This window comes from Oncorhynchus mykiss, chromosome 21, assembly GCF_013265735.2.
Source record: "Oncorhynchus mykiss isolate Arlee chromosome 21, USDA_OmykA_1.1, whole genome shotgun sequence".
NCBI lineage: Eukaryota > Metazoa > Chordata > Actinopteri > Salmoniformes > Salmonidae > Oncorhynchus > Oncorhynchus mykiss.
This window is the reverse complement of record NC_048585.1, coordinates 12,773,600-12,794,899: the sequence shown is the minus strand read 5'-3', so window position 1 is coordinate 12,794,899 and position 21,300 is coordinate 12,773,600. Positions and strand designations below refer to the sequence as shown.

Below are 21,300 nucleotides of genomic sequence, written 5' to 3'. Positions count from 1 at the left end.
AGTAGAGTAGAGTGGAGTAGAGTACAGTACAGTACAGTAAAGTAGAGTAGAGTAGAGTACAGTAAAGTAGAGAGTGGAGTAAAGTAGAGTAGGGTAGAGTAGGGTAGAGTAGAGAGTGGTGTTTTACCTCTGTTTGTTGAAGGGACTGCCAAACGTGATGTTATCCTCCACGGTGGCATTCAGCAGCCAAGACTTCTGGGTAGCGTAGCCCACAGAGTACCTGTTCTTACTGAGGCATTATGGGAAATGGAGGCAGAAGAGAGAGAGAGCTCAAACTACAAACATGGAGGTAGGGGAGGGGGTAATCTTTGAGACGTCAACATTGAGGCACATCAAGCAGTGAGTGGGGGTAGTGGGTTTAGGTTTCTAACACAGGTTAATGATGAGCTGGAAGAGTTGAACCAAAATAACAACAATGTGCTGGGAGTCCAGTTTGTTGATCTTGTTGGATGTGCAGCAGAACTACCCAAAGAACTACCCAAAGGATATGCTTGAGGATAAGAGCATTATGTATCTGAAGGCACAGTGCTTTGTGTACCATTGTGTACCAGTGTTCCCACCACCACATGTTAGCCGTAGCTGTTATTAATGGCTGAGTAATTGTACGATATAAGAGAAAGAGAGAATGAAGACGTTAGCTATGGGTCATGCACACTGACCAGGATGTTGGTCTCTTTGTGTACTGTATTCCTATTGTCTCCTGTTGAAAACATACTGTGGAGGCGAATCCACAGTGTCAAAATATATCTCTATCCCTTTAACTGCCTTTTCAGTCAGTTACTTCAGACCCAGACTCCCAGCATGGAAGCACACAAACACTCCACGACTCACTCCACGACCAGCTAGTAACAACTCAATGATCACCATGACTGAGGAATGGAGGGGTTGAGGGGGGATAAGGGAAATGATGGTAGGGGAATGGAGGGATTGAGGGAGGGATATAGGGAATGATGGCAGGAGAATGGAGGGATTGAGGGAGGGATACATGGAATGATGGCAGGGGAATGGAGGGATTGAGGGAGGGATAAAGAGAATGATGGCAGGGGAATGGAGGGATTGAGGGAGGGAGGGATAAAGAGAATGATCGCAGGGGAATGGAGGAATTGAGGGAGGGATATAGGGAATGATGGCAGGGGAATGGAGCGATTGAGGGAGGGAGGGAGGGATATAGGGAATGATGGCAGGGGAATGGAGGGATTGAGGGAGGGATAAAGGGAATGATGGCAGGGGAATGGAGGGATTGAGGGAGGGATAAAGGGAATGATGGCAGGGGAATGGAGGGATTGAGGGAGGGATAAAGGGAATGATGGCAGTGGAATGGAGGGATTTAGGGAGGGATAAAGAGAATGATGGCAGTGGAAGGGAGGAAGAGGGTGCCGGCAGGGGAAGGGAGGAAGGGGGTGACGGCAGGGTCCCTTCAGAGGAAGTTTAAAAAGGGGTACCTCCTGGTTTCTTCAAAAGACCCGTCCATCTCAAAACAACTGCAAGTCACGTTCAATGTGTTAGAGTCTGTACAGCCAGATAGACACAACCACCTCGACTTCAACTTCCTTTACACATGAAGAGCTGAACCGCACGCGTGTGTGTGTGTGTGTGTGTGTGTGTGTGTGTGTGTGTGTGTACAGAGTCGCGTATGTGTGTTCAAATGTAAATCTAGCAGAAGTGTCCTTACAGCCCTGCTTTGTAGGGCAGCCCTAAAACTGTGTATCGGGGGCGAAGACATTTGGACAGAGAGCCAAGAGTCAATTTAATCCAGCTTTATCTACAGAATGACCTCCCTCAACAGTGCAGGCATACTGTCATGATACTGTCATTGTCTCAGGCCCAGGACACTGTCTGCTCTAATAGTGTTATGGCTTCTCCTAGAATGATGTGGGTCTACATGAGGGTGGGTGGGATTCAGTGGGGATAACAGTGTCTGCTTAATCAACCATTCTCAACCCAGTCCTTGGGGCCACTAGTCCGTTCACATATTTGGTGTATATTCAAAACTAGCCCGCCTATGATTCAACAAGTCAACTAATAGCCAACTGACTTAAGTGTTGAGACCTAAATGATTCACATGGTCAACTAATAGCCAAATGACTTAAGTGTTGAGACCTAAATGATTCAACAAGTCAACTAATAGCCAAATGACTTAAGTGTTGAGACCCAAATGATTCAACTATCAAATGAATAGTAAAATTACTTGTGTTGAGACCAAAATTATTCAACTAGTCAACTAATAGCCAAATGACTTAAGTGTTGAGACCAAAATGATTCACATGGTCAACTAATAGCCAAATGACTTGTAAATGTAGAATGTACTGTACAGGGGTGAGATGGGAAGAGTAAACCCGAGGGAGAAAATACCTGTTGGCCTCGTGCAGCATCTCACTCACAGGCAGTCTGATTTAGATAGAAAACAACCACAACAGAAGAAGACAGAACACAGACAAGGCTGAGGTTAGTGTCTACGGCCCGTGGTGACTACCTGTCCTGCTATGGTACTGACTGGCACCTTCGTTCGCTCACATAAGAGTGGACTTTATTTGGAAAGGTCCATTTCATTTTTGGATTACTGCTAAGAAGAGCAGCCGTTACGGTTCTAAACAGATTGAGGAGACATAGTGGTTCTAATGGTAACTGTGGTGCACCATCAGTCTCATAGAGAACTTTAAAGAACTATATGGACCATGTTTCATAGCAGTGTATGAAGGGAGAGAAGTGTTTAATAGATTGGTAGGGTATATTACAGCTTATTAACAGGCTGCGACTTAATGGAGAACAATCAAATCAACAGTTACTAAACCTACAACAAACTAATACCACTGTTTTCATTCAGTCTAGCTCCAAATGAAAACCTTCCGGTCAGAAGAGTATTATTCATTCAATAACCCAAACAAATACTTAACCCCATCCAATCTAATTCAATTATACAATTGAACACTTCCTGGACAAGTAATCACGCTAACTCCCAGCCAATATGTCGTTGGCAAGAAAATGCTGCAACGCCCAGTTCGTTAGCAATTAGCATGTGTCTGTTCTTCCGCTCAGGTTTCAGTCTAAATGCTAATGCTATGAATGCTAATCAGAGATCCATCTCCAGAACATCACAGACGACCCAATCTTAATTTGACATTAGAGTACATTAATGTGAATGCAGATCTCAAATTAAGATTTGGCCCTAGGAGATGGACATAGATTTTCTGTTTTGTTGTAAAAATATGAATAACAGAGAAATGTGAAGACAGAGAGTTGAAAATGGAAAGGTCCAGCTTTATAAGTGATGGTGACTGTGAGGTTGTGTTATAGAGATGAGTAGATAGATAGATGATGTTAGACAGTCAAAGTTCAGGCAAAGCTGTCCCCAGCAAGCAGACAGTGAGCGATGTACAGAGAGACAGAGGAGCAGCCAGCTCTCCTTCCATAGCAACCACAGCCACAGAGACAGACACAGACACAGGAAAGACAACACACAGGACCAACAAGATGGAGGGTGGAATGGCTTCTTATTCCACAGATGAAGGCTTTGATTAGCATTGGTGGAGAAGCACAGTGAAACACCCATTTCACATGGACTTAATGGACGAGTCTGACAGCTAGTCAACTCTAGAAAGACACGACGACCCAAAACGAGACTGAGAGGGATAAAGAGGAAATGAGATGTGTGTCCATCTTGGTCTTTGAGTGGACCTCAGCATGTTCAGTACCTAATAAAGATGAGGAACCCAGAGATTTACACCCTGTTATAGACCTTCTAACATGTAGCTTATGCCGTTTGCTACCACTCACTTGCTCCAGTAGACCTTTCCACTGAGGGTCTGCATCTCTCCCAGCATGGCCAGCAACAGGGACGACTTCCCACAACCCACCTGGCCCACGATCATGGTCAGCTGACCTGGAGATCAGACACAGGACAAGAAGACACTATATAAAGATAAGAAGACACTATATAAAGGTATGAAGACACTATATAAAGATAAGAAGACACTATATAAAGATAAGAAGACACTATATAAAGATAAGAAGACACTATATAAAGACAAGAAGACACTATATAAAGATAAGAAGACACTATATAAATATAAGAAGACACTATATAAAGATAAGAAGACACTATATAAAGATAAGAATACACTATATAAAGATAAGAAGACACTATATAAAGGTATGAAGACACTATATAAAGATAAGAAGACACTATATAAAGATAAGAAGACACTATATAAAGATAAGAAGACACTATATAAAGATAAGAAGACACTATATAAAGACAAGAAGACACTATATAAAGATAAGAAGACACTATATAAATATAAGAAGACACTATATAAAGATAAGAAGACACTATATAAAGATAAGAAGACACTATATAAAGGTATGAAGACACTATATAAAGATAAGAAGACACTATATAAAGATAAGAAGACACTATATAAAGATAAGAAGACACTATATAAAGATAAGAAGACACTATATAAAGATAAGAAGACACTATATAAAGGTATGAAGACACTATATAAAAAGATAAGAAGACACTATATAAAGATAAGAAGACACTATATAAAGATAAGAAGACACTATATAAAGGTATGAAGACACTATATAAAGATAAGAAGACACTATATAAAGATAAGAAGACACTATATAAAGATAAGAAGACACTATATAAAGGTATGAAGACACTATATAAAGATAAGAAGACACTATATAAAGATAAGAAGACACTATATAAAGATAAGAAGACACTATATAAAGATAAGAAGACACTATATAAAGATAAGAAGACACTATATAAAGATATGAAGACACTATATAAAGATAAGAAGACACTATATAAAGGTATGAAGACACTATATAAAGATAAGAAGACACTATATAAAGATAAGAAGACACTATATAAAGGTATGAAGACACTATATAAAGATAAGAAGACACTATATAAAGATAAGAAGACACTATATAAAGGTATGAAGACACTATATAAAGATAAGAAGACACTATATAAAGATAAGAAGACACTATATAAAGGTATGAAGACACTATATAAAGATAAGAAGACACTATATAAAGGTATGAAGACACTATATAAAGATAAGAAGACACTATATAAAGGTATGAAGACACTATATAAAGATAAGAAGACACTATATAAAGATAAGAAGACACTATATAAAGATAAGAAGACACTATATAAAGATAAGAAGACACTATATAAAGATAAGAAGACACTATATAAAGGTATGAAGACACTATATAAAGATAAGAAGACACTATATAAAGATAAGACGACACTATATAAAGGTATGAAGACACTATATAAAGATAAGAAGACACTATATAAAGATAAGAAGACACTATATAAAGGTATGAAGACACTATATAAAGATAAGAAGACACTATATAAAGATAAGAAGACACTATATAAAGATAAGAAGACACTATATAAAGGTATGAAGACACTATATAAAGATAAGAAGACACTATATAAAGATAAGAAGACACTATATAAAGGTATGAAGACACTATATAAAGATAAGAAGGCACTATATAAAGATAAGAAGACACTATATAAAGATAAGAAGACACTATATAAAGATAAGAAGACACTATATAAAGATAAGAAGACACTATATAAAGGTATGAAGACACTATATAAAGACAAGAAGACACTATATAAAGGTATGAAGACACTATATAAAGATAAGAAGACACTATATAAAGATAAGAAGACACTATATGAAGATAAGAAGACACTATATAAAGATAAGAAGACACTATATAAAGATAAGAAGACACTATATAAAGGTATGAAGACACTATATAAAGATAAGAAGACACTATATAAAGGTATGAAGACACTATATAAAGATAAGAAGACACTATATAAAGGTATGAAGACACTATATAAAGATAAGAACACACTATAGAAAGATAAGAAGACACTATATAAAGGTATGAAGACACTATATAAAGGTATGAAGACACTATATAAAGATAAGAAGACACTATATAAAGGTATGAAGACACTATATAAAGATAAGAAGACACTATATAAAGGTATGAAGACACTATATAAAGATAAGAAGACACTATATAAAGATAAGAAGACACTATATAAAGGTATGAAGACACTATATAAAGGTATGAAGACACTATATAAAGATAAGAAGACACTATATAAAGGTATGAAGACACTATATAAAGACAAGAAGACACTATATAAAGGTATGAAGACACTATATAAAGATAAGAAGACACTATATAAAGATAAGAAGACACTATATAAAGATAAGAAGACACTATATAAAGATAAGAAGACACTATATAAAGATAAGAAGACACTATATAAAGGTATGAAGACACTATATAAAGATAAGAAGACACTATATAAAGATAAGAAGACACTATATAAAGATAAGAAGACACTATATAAAGATATGAAGACACTATATAAAGATAAGAAGACACTATATAAAGATAAGAAGACACTATGAAGGTATGAAGACACTATATAAAGCATTAGAGACAACAGATTGTTGTATGTCAATGTATGATAATGTCTGTTACAGCCCTGGTTAAATCTTACAAGTAGGACAGGATATTGGGATATCTTTACACTCTCAATTTAGATCAGTCATGTTTCCACATCAGTGGAGGCTGGTGGGAGGAGTTATAGGAGGATGGGCTCATTATAATGGCTAGAATGGAGAATTAATTGAACGGAGTCAATCATGTAGTTTCCATACGTTTGATACCGTTCCATTTATTACATTCCAGCCATTATAATGAGCCTGTCCTCCTATAGCTCCTCCCACCAGCCTCCACTGTTCCACATATCCTACATAACACATCTACTCCCTCAGCTGCAGCAAATAGTGGACTACCAGGACCAGCCTATCCTGTTTGTCTTAGCTGTCATATCTTACAGGCCACGGGCCATGAGGTCATAGCAGGGAGATATACTACACTGTCACACACACACACAAACACACACACAGCTGGTGTTAGATATACTACACTGACTGTCGACGACCTCCTAAACAGGACGCAGCCTGGCGTTGCCATAGTGTTCCCAGCAGGATCGGGTTACCTGTTGGAATGCAGATGTTGATGTCGGACAACGTTGACAAGTTGCTTCCCCATGTGAAGAATCCACCGTTCACCTGAACAGGATACAGTGGGATCAGGCTGACAGAAAAGCATTAGACATGGAGCCTACATGACATGGAGCCTACATGACATGGAGCCTACATGACATGGAGCCTACATGACATGGAGCCTACATGACATGGAGCGGACATGACATGGAGCCTACATGACATGGAGCCTACATGTTATAGTCTGCAGCTGGTGGTTTAGATACGTATGTGTACATAGAAATAATGAACCATTTAGGTCTTTAAGGCAAATATAATAGCATGTTTACATAGTTATGTTGTGTTTTATGTCTTGTCCGATTCCACTGTTTATTATAGCCAGTAATCCCCCTCCCTTCCATCCCCTACAGCAAAACCACACAAGATCTGAGATTCAGTGACGCAGAACTAATAAATACAAGTTGAAAATGAAAGACAGACGTCTTATTACCGCTGAGAAAAGAGACTTGGTAAATTAAGTTTGTAAATAGACAGATCGGATGTTACGGGGGTGAGGACCAGAGGGGATGGGGAGTCTTGAAAGGGAGGCTGGGATAGGGGTAGAGAGAGGTAGAGAGGGAGTGGAGGAAGATAGGGGTAGAGAGAGGTAGAGAGGGAGTGGAGGAAGATACGGGTAGAGAGAGGTAGAGAGGGAGTGGAGGAAGATACGGGTAGAGAGAGGTAGAGAGGGAGTGGAGGAAGATACGGGTAGAGAGAGGTAGAGAGGGAGTGGAGGAAGATACGGGTAGAGAGAGGTAGAGAGAGAGTGGAGGAAGATACGGGTAGAGAGAGGTAGAGAGGGAGTGGAGGAAGATACGGGTAGAGAGAGGTAGAGAGGGAGTGGAGGAAGATACGGGTAGAGAGAGGTAGAGAGGGAGTGGAGGAAGATACGTGTAGAGAGAGGTAGAGAGGGAGTGGAGGAAGATACGGGTAGAGAGAGGTAGAGAGAGAGTGGAGGAAGATACGGGTAGAGAGAGGTAGAGAGAGAGTGGAGGAAGATAGGGGTAGAGAGAGGTAGAGAGGGAGTGGAGGAAGATACGGGTAGAGAGAGGTAGAGAGAGAGTGGAGGAAGATACGGGTACGCTGGGAGGCAGAGATGGGGGGATAAGATGGAAGAGAAGAGAGAGGGAGGAATAAATAGGGAGAGAGAATGGTTGATGAGACAGAGCAGAAGACAGAAAGAAGGGGTGATGGGAGACAGAGAGGAGGGTAGAGAGAAGGGGTGATGGGAGACAGAGAGGAGGGTAGAGAGAGGTAGAGAGAAGGGGTGATGGGAGACAGAGAGGAGGGTAGAGAGAGGTAGAGAGAAGGGGGGATGGGAGACAGAGAGGAGGTAGAGAGAGGTAGAGAGAAGGGGTGATGGGAGAGAGAGGAGGGTAGAGAGAGGTAGAGAGAAGGGGTGATGGGAGACAGAGAGGAGGGTAGAGAGAGGTAGAGTGAAGGGGTGATGGGAGACAGAGAGGAAGACAGAGTCAGAGAGAAGGGGTGATGGGTGACAGAGAGGAGGGTAGAGAGAGGTAGAGAGAAGGGGTGATGGGAGACAGAGAGGAGGGTAGAGAGAGGTAGAGAGAAGGGGTGATGGGAGACAGAGAGGAGGGTAGAGAGAGGTAGAGAGAAGGGGTGATGGGAGACAGAGGAGGGTAGAGAGAGGTAGAGAGAAGGGGTGATGGGAGACAGAGAGGAGGTAGAGAGAGGTAGAGAGAAGGGGTAATGGGAGACAGAGAGGAGGGTAGAGAGAGGCAGAGAGAAGGGGTGATGGGAGACAGTGAGGAAGGTAGAGAAAGGCAGAGAGAAGGGGTGATGGGAGACAGTGAGGAAGGTAGAGAGAGGCAGAGAGAGAAAGCGGGTGAGATGAGAGAGGAGACAGAGAAAGAAGATTTGTCTGGTTCACACACAGCAGCAGCCCATCCATTCGACCCTCCTGCTGCCCCCAAGTTCATTAACAGACTGCCTACAATAATGCTGTGGGTCCACAGGGATAGCAACAGGATGTGGACCCCAAAGAGACCAGAACAGGGGCTGAGAACATGTCAGTTAATGACACGGGGCACAGGGTTCTCTGTTCTCATGAGAATCCCCTGCCTCTGACTCATTATGTGGGTCCTGAGAGTTTAAACTGTCGGTAAATGTTGACTTCTCCTCAGGGTGTGTTTCACACAATGGACAGGCCAAGAGATGAAACATCTGCTGTGAGAGATAGACAGTGGTAGCATCTGCTGTGAGAGATAGACAGTGGTAACATCCGTGGTGAGAGATAGACAGTGGTAACATCTGCTGTGAGAGATAGACAGTGGTAACATCCGTGGTGAGAGATAGACAGTGGTAACATCTGCTGTGAGAGATAGACAGTGGTAACATCCATGGTGAGAGATAGACAGTGGTAACATCCGTGGTGAGAGATAGACAGTGGTAACATCCATGGTGAGAGATAGACAGTGGTAACATCCGTGGTGAGAGATAGACAGTGGTAACATCCGTGGTGAGAGATAGACAGTGGTAACATCCGTGGTGAGAGATAGACAGTGGTAACATCCGTGGTGAGAGATAGACAGTGGTAACATCTGCTGTGAGAGACAGACAGTGGTAACATCCATGGTGAGAGATAGACAGTGGTAACATCCGTGGTGAGAGATAGACAGTGGTAACATCCTTGGTGAGAGATAGACAGTGGTAACATCTGCTGTGAGAGATAGACAGTGGTAACATCCATGGTGAGAGATAGACAGTGGTAACATCCATGGTGAGAGATAGACAGTGGTAACATCCGTGGTGAGAGATAGACAGTGGTAACATCCGTGGTGAGAGATAGACAGTGGTAACATCCGTGGTGTCACGTGTTACTAGAGTGAATGACCTGGGTGGATGTGACAAAAAGGCCAGTTTAAAGGTTTGAGGACAACTGTCGGACTCCAGCTCAGAAGCCTCTGCGTGTCTACGTGTCTACGTGTGACTCAACTGTCAGACTCCAGCTCAGAAGCCTCTGCGTGTCTACGTGTGACTCAACTGTCAGACTCCAGCTCAGAAGCCCCTGCGTGTCTACGTGTCTACGTGTGACTCAACTGTCAGACTCCAGCTCAGAAGCCTCTGCGTGTCTACGTGTCTACGTGTGACTCAACTGTCAGACTCCAGCTCAGAAGCCTCTACGTGTCTACGTGTCTACGTGTGACTCAACTGTCAGACTCCAGCTCAGAAGCCCCTGCGTGTCTACGTGTCTACGTGTGACTCAACTGTCAGACTCCAGCTCAGAAGCCTCTGCGTGTCTACGTGTCTACGTGTGACTCAACTGTCAGACTCCAGCTCAGAAGCCCCTGCGTGTCTACGTGTCTACGTGTGACTCAACTGTCGGACTCCAGCTCAGAAGCCTCTGCGTGTCTACGTGTCTACGTGTGACTCAACTGTCAGACTCCAGCTCAGAAGCCCCTGCGTGTCTACGTGTCTATGTGTGACTCAACTGTCAGACTCCAGCTCAGAAGCCCCTGCGTGTCTACGTGTGACTCAACTGTCAGACTCCAGCTCAGAAGCCTCTGCGTGTCTACGTGTCTACGTGTCTACGTGTGACTCAACTGTCGGACTCCAGCTCAGAAGCCTCTGCGTGTCTACGTGTCTACGTGTGACTCAACTGTCAGACTCCAGCTCAGAAGCCCCTGCGTGTCTACGTGTCTACGTGTGACTCAACTGTCGGACTCCAGCTCAGAAGCCTCTGCGTGTCTACGTGTCTACGTGTGACTCAACTGTCAGACTCCAGCTCAGAAGCCCCTGCGTGTCTACGTGTCTACGTGTGACTCAACTGTCGGACTCCAGCTCAGAAGCCTCTGCGTGTCTACGTGTCTACGTGTCTACGTGTGACTCAACTGTCAGACTCCAGCTCAGAAGCCTCTGCGTGTCTACGTGTCTACGTGTGACTCAACTGTCAGACTCCAGCTCAGAAGCCTCTGCGTGTCTACGTGTCTACGTGTCTACGTGTGACTCAACTGTCAGACTCCAGCTCAGAAGCCTCTGCGTGTCTACGTGTCTACGTGTGACTCAACTGTCAGACTCCAGCTCAGAAGCCCCTGCGTGTCTACGTGTCTACGTGTGACTCAACTGTCAGACTCCAGCTCAGAAGCCTCTGCGTGTCTACGTGTCTACGTGTGACTCAACTGTCAGACTCCAGCTCAGAAGCCTCTGCGTGTCTACGTGTCTACGTGTGACTCAACTGTCAGACTCCAGCTCAGAAGCCCCTGCGTGTCTACGTGTCTACGTGTGACTCAACTGTCAGACTCCAGCTCAGAAGCCTCTGCGTGTCTACGTGTCTATGTGTGACTCAACTGTCAGACTCCAGCTCAGAAGCCTCTGCGTGTCTACGTGTGACTCAACTGTCGGACTCCAGCTCAGAAGCCCCTGCGTGTCTACGTGTCTACGTGTGACTCAACTGTCAGACTCCAGCTCAGAAGCCTCTGCGTGTCTACGTGTGACTCAACTGTCAGACTCCAGCTCAGAAGCCTCTACGTGTCTGCGTGTCTGCGTGTCTACGTGTGACTCAACTGTCGGACTCCAGCTCAGAAGCCTCTACGTGTCTACGTGTCTATGTGTGACTCAACTGTCAGACTCCAGCTCAGAAGCCTCTGCGTGTCTACGTGTCTACGTGTCTACGTGTGACTCAACTGTCAGACTCCAGCTCAGAAGCCTCTGCGAGTCTACGTGTCTACGTGTGACTCAACTGTCAGACTCCAGCTCAGAAGCCTCTACGTGTCTACGTGTCTACGTGTGACTCAACTGTCAGACTCCAGCTCAGAAGCCTCTGCGTGTCTACGTGTCTACGTGTGACTCAACTGTCAGACTCCAGCTCAGAAGCCCCTGCGTGTCTAAGTGTCTACGTGTGACTCAACTGTCGGACTCCAGCTCAGAAGCCTCTGCGTGTCTACGTGTCTACGTGTGACTCAACTGTCAGACTCCAGCTCAGAAGCCCCTGCGTGTCTACGTGTCTATGTGTGACTCAACTGTCAGACTCCAGCTCAGAAGCCCCTGCGTGTCTACGTGTGACTCAACTGTCAGACTCCAGCTCAGAAGCCTCTGCGTGTCTACGTGTCTACGTGTCTACGTGTGACTCAACTGTCGGACTCCAGCTCAGAAGCCTCTGCGTGTCTACGTGTCTACGTGTGACTCAACTGTCAGACTCCAGCTCAGAAGCCCCTGCGTGTCTACGTGTCTACGTGTGACTCAACTGTCGGACTCCAGCTCAGAAGCCTCTGCGTGTCTACGTGTCTACGTGTGACTCAACTGTCAGACTCCAGCTCAGAAGCCCCTGCGTGTCTACGTGTCTACGTGTGACTCAACTGTCGGACTCCAGCTCAGAAGCCTCTGCGTGTCTACGTGTCTACGTGTGACTCAACTGTCAGACTCCAGCTCAGAAGCCCCTGCGTGTCTACGTGTCTACGTGTGACTCAACTGTCGGACTCCAGCTCAGAAGCCTCTGCGTGTCTACGTGTCTACGTGTCTACGTGTGACTCAACTGTCAGACTCCAGCTCAGAAGCCCCTGCGTGTCTACGTGTCTACGTGTGACTCAACTGTCAGACTCCAGCTCAGAAGCCCCTGCGTGTCTACGTGTCTACGTGTGACTCAACTGTCAGACTCCAGCTCAGAAGCCCCTGCGTGTCTACGTGTGACTCAACTGTCAGACTCCAGCTCAGAAGCCCCTGCGTGTCTACGTGTCTACGTGTGACTCAACTGTCAGACTCCAGCTCAGAAGCCCCTGCGTGTCTACGTGTGACTCAACTGTCAGACTCCAGCTCAGAAGCCCCTGCGTGTCTACGTGTCTATGTGTGACTCAACTGTCGGACTCCAGCTCAGAAGCCTCTGCGTGTCTACGTGTCTACGTGTCTACGTGTGACTCAACTGTCAGACTCCAGCTCAGAAGCCCCTGCGTGTCTACGTGTCTACGTGTGACTCAACTGTCAGACTCCAGCTCAGAAGCCTCTGCGTGTCTACGTGTCTACGTGTCTACGTGTGACTCAACTGTCAGACTCCAGCTCAGAAGCCCCTGCGTGTCTACGTGTGACTCAACTGTCAGACTCCAGCTCAGAAGCCTCTGCGTGTCTACGTGTCTACGTGTCTACGTGTGACTCAACTGTCAGACTCCAGCTCAGAAGCCTCTGCGTGTCTACGTGTCTACGTGTGACTCAACTGTCAGACTCCAGCTCAGAAGCCTCTACGTGTCTACGTGTCTACGTGTGACTCAACTGTCAGACTCCATCTCAGAAGCCCCTGCGTGTCTACGTGTGACTCAACTGTCAGACTCCAGCTCAGAAGCCTCTGCGTGTCTACGTGTCTACGTGTCTACGTGTGACTCAACTGTCAGACTCCAGCTCAGAAGCCTCTACGTGTCTACGTTTGACTCAACTGTCAGACTCCAGCTCAGAAGCCTCTGCGTGTCTACGTGTCTACGTGTGACTCAACTGTCAGACTCCAGCTCAGAAGCCCCTGCGTGTCTACGTGTCTATGTGTGACTCAACTGTCAGACTCCAGCTCAGAAGCCCCTGCGTGTCTACGTGTCTACGTGTGACTCAACTGTCGGACTCCAGCTCAGAAGCCTCTACGTGTCTACGTGTGACTCAACTGTCAGACTCCAGCTCAGAAGCTTCTACGTGTCTACGTGTCTACGTGTGACTCAACTGTCAGACTCCAGCTCAGAAGCCTCTGCGTGTCTACGTGTCTACGTGTGACTCAACTGTCAGACTCCAGCTCAGAAGCCCCTGCGTGTCTACGTGTCTACGTGTCTACGTTTGACTCAACTGTCAGACTCCAGCTCAGAAGCCTCTACGTGTCTACGTGTCTACATGTCTACGTTTGACTCAACTGTCAGACTCCAGCTCAGAAGCCCCTGCGTGTCTACGTGTGACTCAACTGTCAGACTCCAGCTCAGAAGCCTCTACGTGTCTACGTGTCTACGTGTGACTCAAATGTCAGACTCCAGCTCAGAAGCCCCTGCGTGTCTACGTGTCTACGTGTGACTCAACTGTCAGACTCTAGCTCAGAAGCCTCTGCGTGTCTACGTGTCTACGTGTGACTCAACTGTCAGACTCCAGCTCAGAAGCCTCTGCGTTTCTACGTGTCTACGTGTGACTCAACTGTCAGACTCCAGCTCAGAAGCCTCTACGTGTCTACGTGTCTACGTGTGACTCAACTGTCAGACTCCAGCTCAGAAGCCTCTGCGTGTCTACGTGTCTACGTGTGTGACATGGCTGCACATGTACGTGAGCTACAGCTTGTCTGTGAGTTGATAGCCTACGTGTCTGTTCCTGTGTCCGTGCATGCAGTCAGCCAGTGTGTGCGGTGCTGTGTGTGTCACAGGTCCTGAGAAGAAGGGCCAATGAGCTTGTTGAGGTGTTGAACTTTGAACCCTGACCTTGACAGCCACGTCCTCAGTCTCGTTAGGTCGCAGTGGTCTGCGTGCTGGCTGCTCATAGTTGTCCATCTGGTAGAGCAGGGGCTGCTTCCTGTTTATAGCCTTGGTCTGGAGAGAGAGAGGTAGGGGGGGGGGGGTGGGGAGGGAGAGGGGAGAGGGAGAGAGAGGGAGGGAGGGGGATGGGCAGGGAGAGGGAGGGAGAGAAAGGGAGGGAGGGAGAGAGGGAGAGGGGAGAGGAAGGGAGGGAGAGGGGGGAGAGAGAGAGGGAGGGAGGGATAGAATGAAAGACAGAAATGGGGAGAGGGAGATGAAGGGAGGGTGAGAAAACAGAAAGAGAGAGATTGCATTCAGTGATAAACTTGGCCCCTCATCCGCTGTAACCTCCAGGGAGGACCCCCTCTCAGACCCTGACTGAGACTGTCCCCAGAGGGAGCTTCTTATCCCCTACCCCTCATCCCCAAGACATCCCTCCCTCCATCCCTCCTTCAGCCCTAAACAAATGGCTCCTCCATCTCACACTAACCCCTCCACCACTCGGTCTCCGTCTCCCTCCACTCCTTCTGAGGAGTCCAACACAGAAATAAACCTGTCAAAGTCCTGAGAACAGCTGAAGACATGACGAGACTGGCAGCAACCAGCAACTTAACGACTCCTGGTTGAGATTCCCCATGAAACACTGCTGCTAGATTGACACGGTGTGTAGTTACAGTTCCTCCTTCTACAGAGACCAGATCTGCTCTGGTCAAACAGACACTTTCTCTGCAGTTCCACCAACAGTTTGAAAGTAGAAACACGTTGGCTCTGAAACTTGGTCAGTTGAAAAGCATCATAACCATCACATCATCCTGACGAGTCCATTAGCCGTGTTGGGAGCTGTGGAAGCCCTGTAGTATCACAGTAGTTGTTGTATTCCATGCTGGCTGTAAATGAATAGCTCCTGGATTAGGCTCTGTGCTGTGCTGGCTGAATGTCCAGCATTAGCTGCTCTGGCAGAGGGACAGATAAGTAATTGGGTCATGTTCATTAGGGACCAAAGTGAATAAACAGACTGAAACGCTAAAAGACTACCTCGAAACACACCATTTAGTTTACATTTTGCTTCAGTGTTCCCTACTAAACACGACTCAGGCCTGTAATAGGGGCAGTGTTTGGTAATAGGGATGGTGGTGTGTGTGTGTGTGTGCGTGCGTGCGTGCGTGTGTGTGTGTGTGTGTGTGCGTGCGTGCGTGCGTGCGTGCGTGTGTGTGTGTGTGTGTACTAACCGTCCCAGGGTGTTTCTTACAGGCCTCTAGGGACACAGACATGTCTCCGTTCCTCCAGCTGTCATCGCCAATCTCATCGCTCTGCAGGAACTCACCCAGCTTCTGGACGCTGTGGATAGGACACGATATGATAGGACACACACAAACCCACACCCACACCCACACACACCCACACACACACACACACACACACATAAATAACCCTTCTATGATACAAATAAGATTCCAGCAGATTGTCTAACTGGTAACTATCCAGTATTCAGTATCCCTGGGCGTCCTCAGTAGGCCTCTCACCTGACCATGGCCTTGACTGCGAAGCGGACCACGGTGGAGAGCAGGAACAGTGGGGTAACCAGGATGTGGAAGAGGGCCAGAGCAGCGAAGGCCTCTGAGGAGCTGGGTTTGGACTTGTTGATCAGGGCGTGGCTGACAAACGTCTGACAGAGACACAAAGACACACAGATACTCAGTTTGGTTTTGTTACCAGATTTCAGAGCTGGCAAAACACTAGCTACAATTGGCCCGAAAAATGGCCTGCAGGATACAGGGATGATGAGAAACCCTCTTACCACAAGCACAGCAGCGATGGGGATAGCAGCATTCATGAAAACTGGGGAGGAAAAGAGGTAATATTATGTAGCAACAGAGAGCCTTTAGAGAACAAAGACATGTTCAAACTTCAAAGCTCTTAAGTCAAACTGAGCTCCAAATATAAATCAGGACAGAATATAAGCAGTGTGAGTGTCTTACTGGACAAAATGGGGGGATTTCACAGCTCAAAATAAAGGATGTGATAGCTATTATAAAGTAACAGAGGTGATGTGTCTTATTGGAGGTGTAGAGGGCCAAGGTGTGTGTGTCTCACTAGACATGGAGGCGTAGAGGGCCAAGGTGTGTGTGTGTCTCACTAGACATGAAAGTGTAGAGGGGGCGTAGGTGTGTGTGTTTCACTAGACATGGAGGTGTAGAGGGCGAAGGTGTGTGTGTCTCACTAGACATGGAGGTGTAGAGGGCGAAGGTGTGTGTGTGTCTCACTAGACATGGAGGCGTAGAGGGCCGAGGTGTGTGTATGTCTCACTAGACATGGAGGTGTAGAGGGCGAAGGTGTGTGTGTGTCTCACTAGACATGGAGGTGTAGAGGGCGTAGGTGTGTGTGTGTCTCACTAGACATGGAGGTGTAGAGGGCGAAGGTGCGGAGGCTGGTGAGCTCTTTGCCCCTGGTATCTTCTACACTGTCACAGAAGATGTTCTCCCAGGCGTACAGCTTCAGCAGCTTGATCCCCTTCAGAATCTCTGTGGTTTTCTTCAGACGTTCCGTAGACTGGTCCTGTCAGAAGAGGGCGATGCCTTACTGAAGATTTAAACTACAAAATAATATAAATATATTCTCACTTCAACTGTTTTTAAAGGTTATTGTTTCCTTATCATATACTGTTTCCCTCATCACAACAGAAAATAACTGAAATCACTCAAATCTAGGCTATTTATTGATGGTAAAGCTTGCAGGTTCATCTCTAAAGAGACAGTGAAACTACGGTCTAAGGGATTGGTGCAGGCAGTGTACAACCTGAGTGTCTCAACGTGAACAGAGGGTGACTCACCAGGGTGCTCTTCTGGGTGTCAGCCAGCTTGGTAGCGATCAGGTATTGGACTGGAGCCAGCAGCACGATGACCGAAGCTCCAATCAGAGCACTGGTCCCCAGCAGGTAGTACAGCAAGATCACGCCCATCACAATCTGAGGAGGAACACAACACAAAGATATGAGGGATATATTGGGGAGTTATTAGAGATATATTAGGGATATATTATGGAGTTATGAGGGATATATTGGGGAGTTATTAGAGATATATTAGGGAGTTATTCGGGATATATTAGGGAGTTATTAGGGATATATTATGGAGTTATGAGGGATTATTAGAGTTATAAGGGATACAGTGCCTTGCGAAAGTATTCGGCCCCCTTGAACTTTGCAACCTTTTGCCACATTTCAGGCTTCAAACATAAAGATATAAAACTGTATTTTTTTGTCAAGAATCAACAACAAGGGGGACACAATCATGAAGTGGAACGACATTTATTGGATATTTCAAACTTTTTTAACAAATCAAAAACTGAAAAATTGGGCGTGCAAAATTATTCAGCCCCCTTAAGTTAATACTTTGTAGCGCCACCTTTTGCTGCGATTACAGCTGTAAGTCGCTTGGGGTATGTCTCTATCAGTTTTGCACATCGAGAGACTGAATTTTTTTTCCATTCCTCCTTGCAAAACAGCTCGAGCTCAGTGAGGTTGGATGGAGAGCATTTGTGAACAGCAGTTTTCAGTTCTTTCCACAGATTCTCGATTGGATTCAGGTCTGGACTTTGACTTGGCCATTCTAACACCTGGCTATGTTTATTTTTGAACCATTCCATTGTAGATTTTGCTTTATGTTTTGGATCATTGTCTTGTTGGAAGACAAATCTCCGTCCCAGTCTCAGGTCTTTTGCAGACTCCATCAGGTTTTCTTCCAGAATGGTCCTGTATTTGGTTCCATCCATCTTCCCATCAATTTTAACCATCTTCCCTGTCCCTGCTGAAGAAAAGCAGGCCCAAAACATGATGCTGCCACCACCATATTTGACAGTGGGGATGGTGTGTTCAGGGTGATGAGCTGTGTTGCTTTTACGCCAAACATAACGTTTTGCATTGTTGCCAAAAAGTTCAATTTTGGTTTCATCTGACCAGAGCACCTTCTTCCACATGTTTGGTGTGTCTCCCAGGTGGCTTGTGGCAAACTTTAAACAACACTTTCTATGGATATCTTTAAGAAATGGCTTTCTTCTTGCCACTCTTCCATAAAGGCCAGATTTGTGCAATATACCACTGATTGTTGTCCTATGGACAGAGTCTCCCACCTCAGCTGTAGATATCTGCAGTTCATCCAGAGTGATCATGGGCCTCTTGGCTGCATCTCTGATCAGTCTTCTCCTTGTATGAGCTGAAAGTTTAGAGGGACGGCCAGGTCTTGGTAGATTTTCAGTGGTCTGATACTCCTTCCATTTCAATATTATCGCTTGCACAGTGCTCCTTGGGATGTTTAAAGCTTGGGAAATCTTTTTGTATCCAAATCCGGCTTTAAACTTCTTCACAACAGTATCTCGGACCTGCCTGGTGTGTTCCTTGTTCTTCATGATGCTCTCTGCGCTTTTAACGGACCTCTGAGACTATCACAGTGCAGGTGCATTTATACGGAGACTTGATTACACACAGGTGGATTGTATTTATCATCATTAGTAATTTAGGTCAACATTGGATCATTCAGAGATCCTCACTGAACTTCTGGAGAGAGTTTGCTGCACTGAAAGTAAAGGGGCTGAATAATTTTGCACGCCCAATTTTTCCGTTTTTGATTTGTTAAAAAAGTTTGAAATATCCAATAAGTGTCGTTCTACTTCATGATTGTGTCCCACTTGTTGTTGATTCTTCACAAAAAAATACAGTTTTATATCTTTATGTTTGAAGCCTGAAATTTGGCAAAAGGTCGCAAAGTTCAAGGGGGCCGAATACTTTCGCAAGGCACTGTATATTAGGGATATATTAGTGATATATTAGGGATATATTAGTGATATATTAGGGATATATTAGGGATATATTAGAGTTATAAGGGATATATTAGGGATATATTAGTGATATATTAGGGATATTTTAGGGATATATTAGTGATATATTAGGGATATATTAGGGAGTTATTAGGGATATATTAGGGATATATTATGGAGTTATGAGGGATATATTAGAGTTATAAGGGATATATTAGGGATATATTAGTGATATATTAGGGATATTTTAGGGATATATTAGTGATATATTAGTGATATATTAGGGATATATTAGGGAAATATTAGGGATATATTAGAGTTATAAGGGATATATTAGGGAAATATTAGTGATATATTAGGGATATATTAGGGATATATTAGTGATATATTAGGGATATATTAGAGTTATAAGGAATATATTAGGGATATATTAGGGATATATTAGGGATATATTAGGGATATATTAGGGATATATTAGGGATATATTAGGGATATATTAGAGTTATAAGGGATATATTAGGGATATATTAGGGATATATTAGGGATATATTAGTGATATATTAGGGATATATTAGGGATATATTAGTGATATATTAGGGATATATTAGAGTTATAAGGGATATATTAGGGATATATTAGGGATATATTATGGAGTTATGAGGGAGTTATGAGGGATATATTAGGGAGTTATTAGGGATATATTAGGGAGTTATTAGGGATATATTAGGGATATATTATGGAGTTATGAGGGATATATTAGGGAGTTATTAGGGATATATTAGGGATATATTAGTGATATGTTAGGGAGTTATTAGGGATATATTATGGAGCTTTTAGGGAGTTATGAGGGATATATTAGGGATATATTAATGATATATTAGGGAGTTATTAGGGATATATTAGGGAGTTATTAGGGATATTTAGGGATATATTATGGAGTTATGAGGGATATATTAGGGAGTTATTAGTGATATATTAGGGATATATTAGGGAGTTATTAGAGTTATAAGGGATATATTAGGGAGTTATTAGGGAGTTATTAGGGAGTTATGAGGGATGTATTAGGGATATATTAGTGATATATTAGGGAGTTATTAGGAATAAATTAGGGAGCTTTGTGGGATATATTATGGAGTTATTAGGGATATATTATTGATGCATAATATTACAGTCATATTGGTACTGGCAGATAATTGCTTAAAAAAGACATACTTGTTAATTTAAGATCAGGTTGTTGGCCGGATCATACATAGAGACTATGTCCAGATAGATTGTATCTTACCAGCATGGCCCCACCTGCACTTACGTCGAATTGACCTCAAACGTTTTTTGTTGTTGTTGCATTTTAGCTAACACTAACCCTTTTCCTAACCGTAACCTAATTCTCCTAACCTGCTACGTTAATTATCCTAACCTACTGCGTAAATTCTCCTAACCTGCTACGTTAATTATCCTAACCTACTGCGTAAATTCTCCTAACCTGCTACGTTAATTATCCTAACCTACTGCGTAAATTCTCCTAACCTGCTACGTTAATTATCCTAACCTACTGCGTAAATTCTCCTAACCTGCTACGTTAATTATTCTAACCTACTGCGTAAATTCTCCTAACCTGCTACGTTAATTATCCTAACCTACTGCGTAAATTCTCCTAACCTGCTACGTTAATTATCCTAACCTACTGCGTAAATTCTCCTAACCTGCTACGTTAATTATCCTAACCTACTGCGTAAATTCTCCTAACCTGCTACGTTAATTATCCTAACCTACTGCGTAAATTCTCCTAACCTGCTACGTTAATTATCCTAACCTACTGCGTAAATTCTCCTAACCTGCTATGTTAATTATCCTAACCTACTGCGTAAATTCTCCTAACCTGCTACGTTAATTATCCTAACCTACTGCGTAAATTCTCCTAACCTGCTACGAAAAGTACATTTCGACATAAGCTG

At 44.2% G+C, this 21,300-nt stretch overlaps 1 protein-coding gene across 11 annotated transcripts in view; it reads right to left on the bottom strand.

Annotated features, from left to right (window-relative positions):
- Positions 1-21,300, bottom strand: part of LOC110490810 (ATP-binding cassette sub-family C member 9) — an 80,755-nt gene that overhangs the window by 30,855 nt on the left and 28,600 nt on the right. For 7 of the 11 annotated variants that reach the window (XM_036956931.1, XM_036956936.1, XM_036956930.1 and 4 more), the window contains 11 exons: positions 17,370-17,504; positions 16,933-17,095; positions 16,338-16,378; positions 16,063-16,205; positions 15,769-15,877; positions 14,507-14,614; positions 7,076-7,148; positions 3,775-3,880; positions 2,353-2,388; positions 1,443-1,481; positions 128-229 (listed from right to left, as the gene is read on the bottom strand). In XM_036956931.1, coding sequence (XP_036812826.1) covers positions 128-229; positions 1,443-1,481; positions 2,353-2,388; positions 3,775-3,880; positions 7,076-7,148; positions 14,507-14,614; positions 15,769-15,877; positions 16,063-16,205; positions 16,338-16,378; positions 16,933-17,095; positions 17,370-17,504 — 1,055 coding nt within the window. The remainder of the gene's footprint in view (positions 1-127; positions 230-1,442; positions 1,482-2,352; positions 2,389-3,774; positions 3,881-7,075; positions 7,149-14,506; positions 14,615-15,768; positions 15,878-16,062; positions 16,206-16,337; positions 16,379-16,932; positions 17,096-17,369; positions 17,505-21,300) is intronic. The other 4 variants (XM_036956934.1, XM_036956940.1, XM_036956935.1 and 1 more) reach the window with 2 other exon arrangements.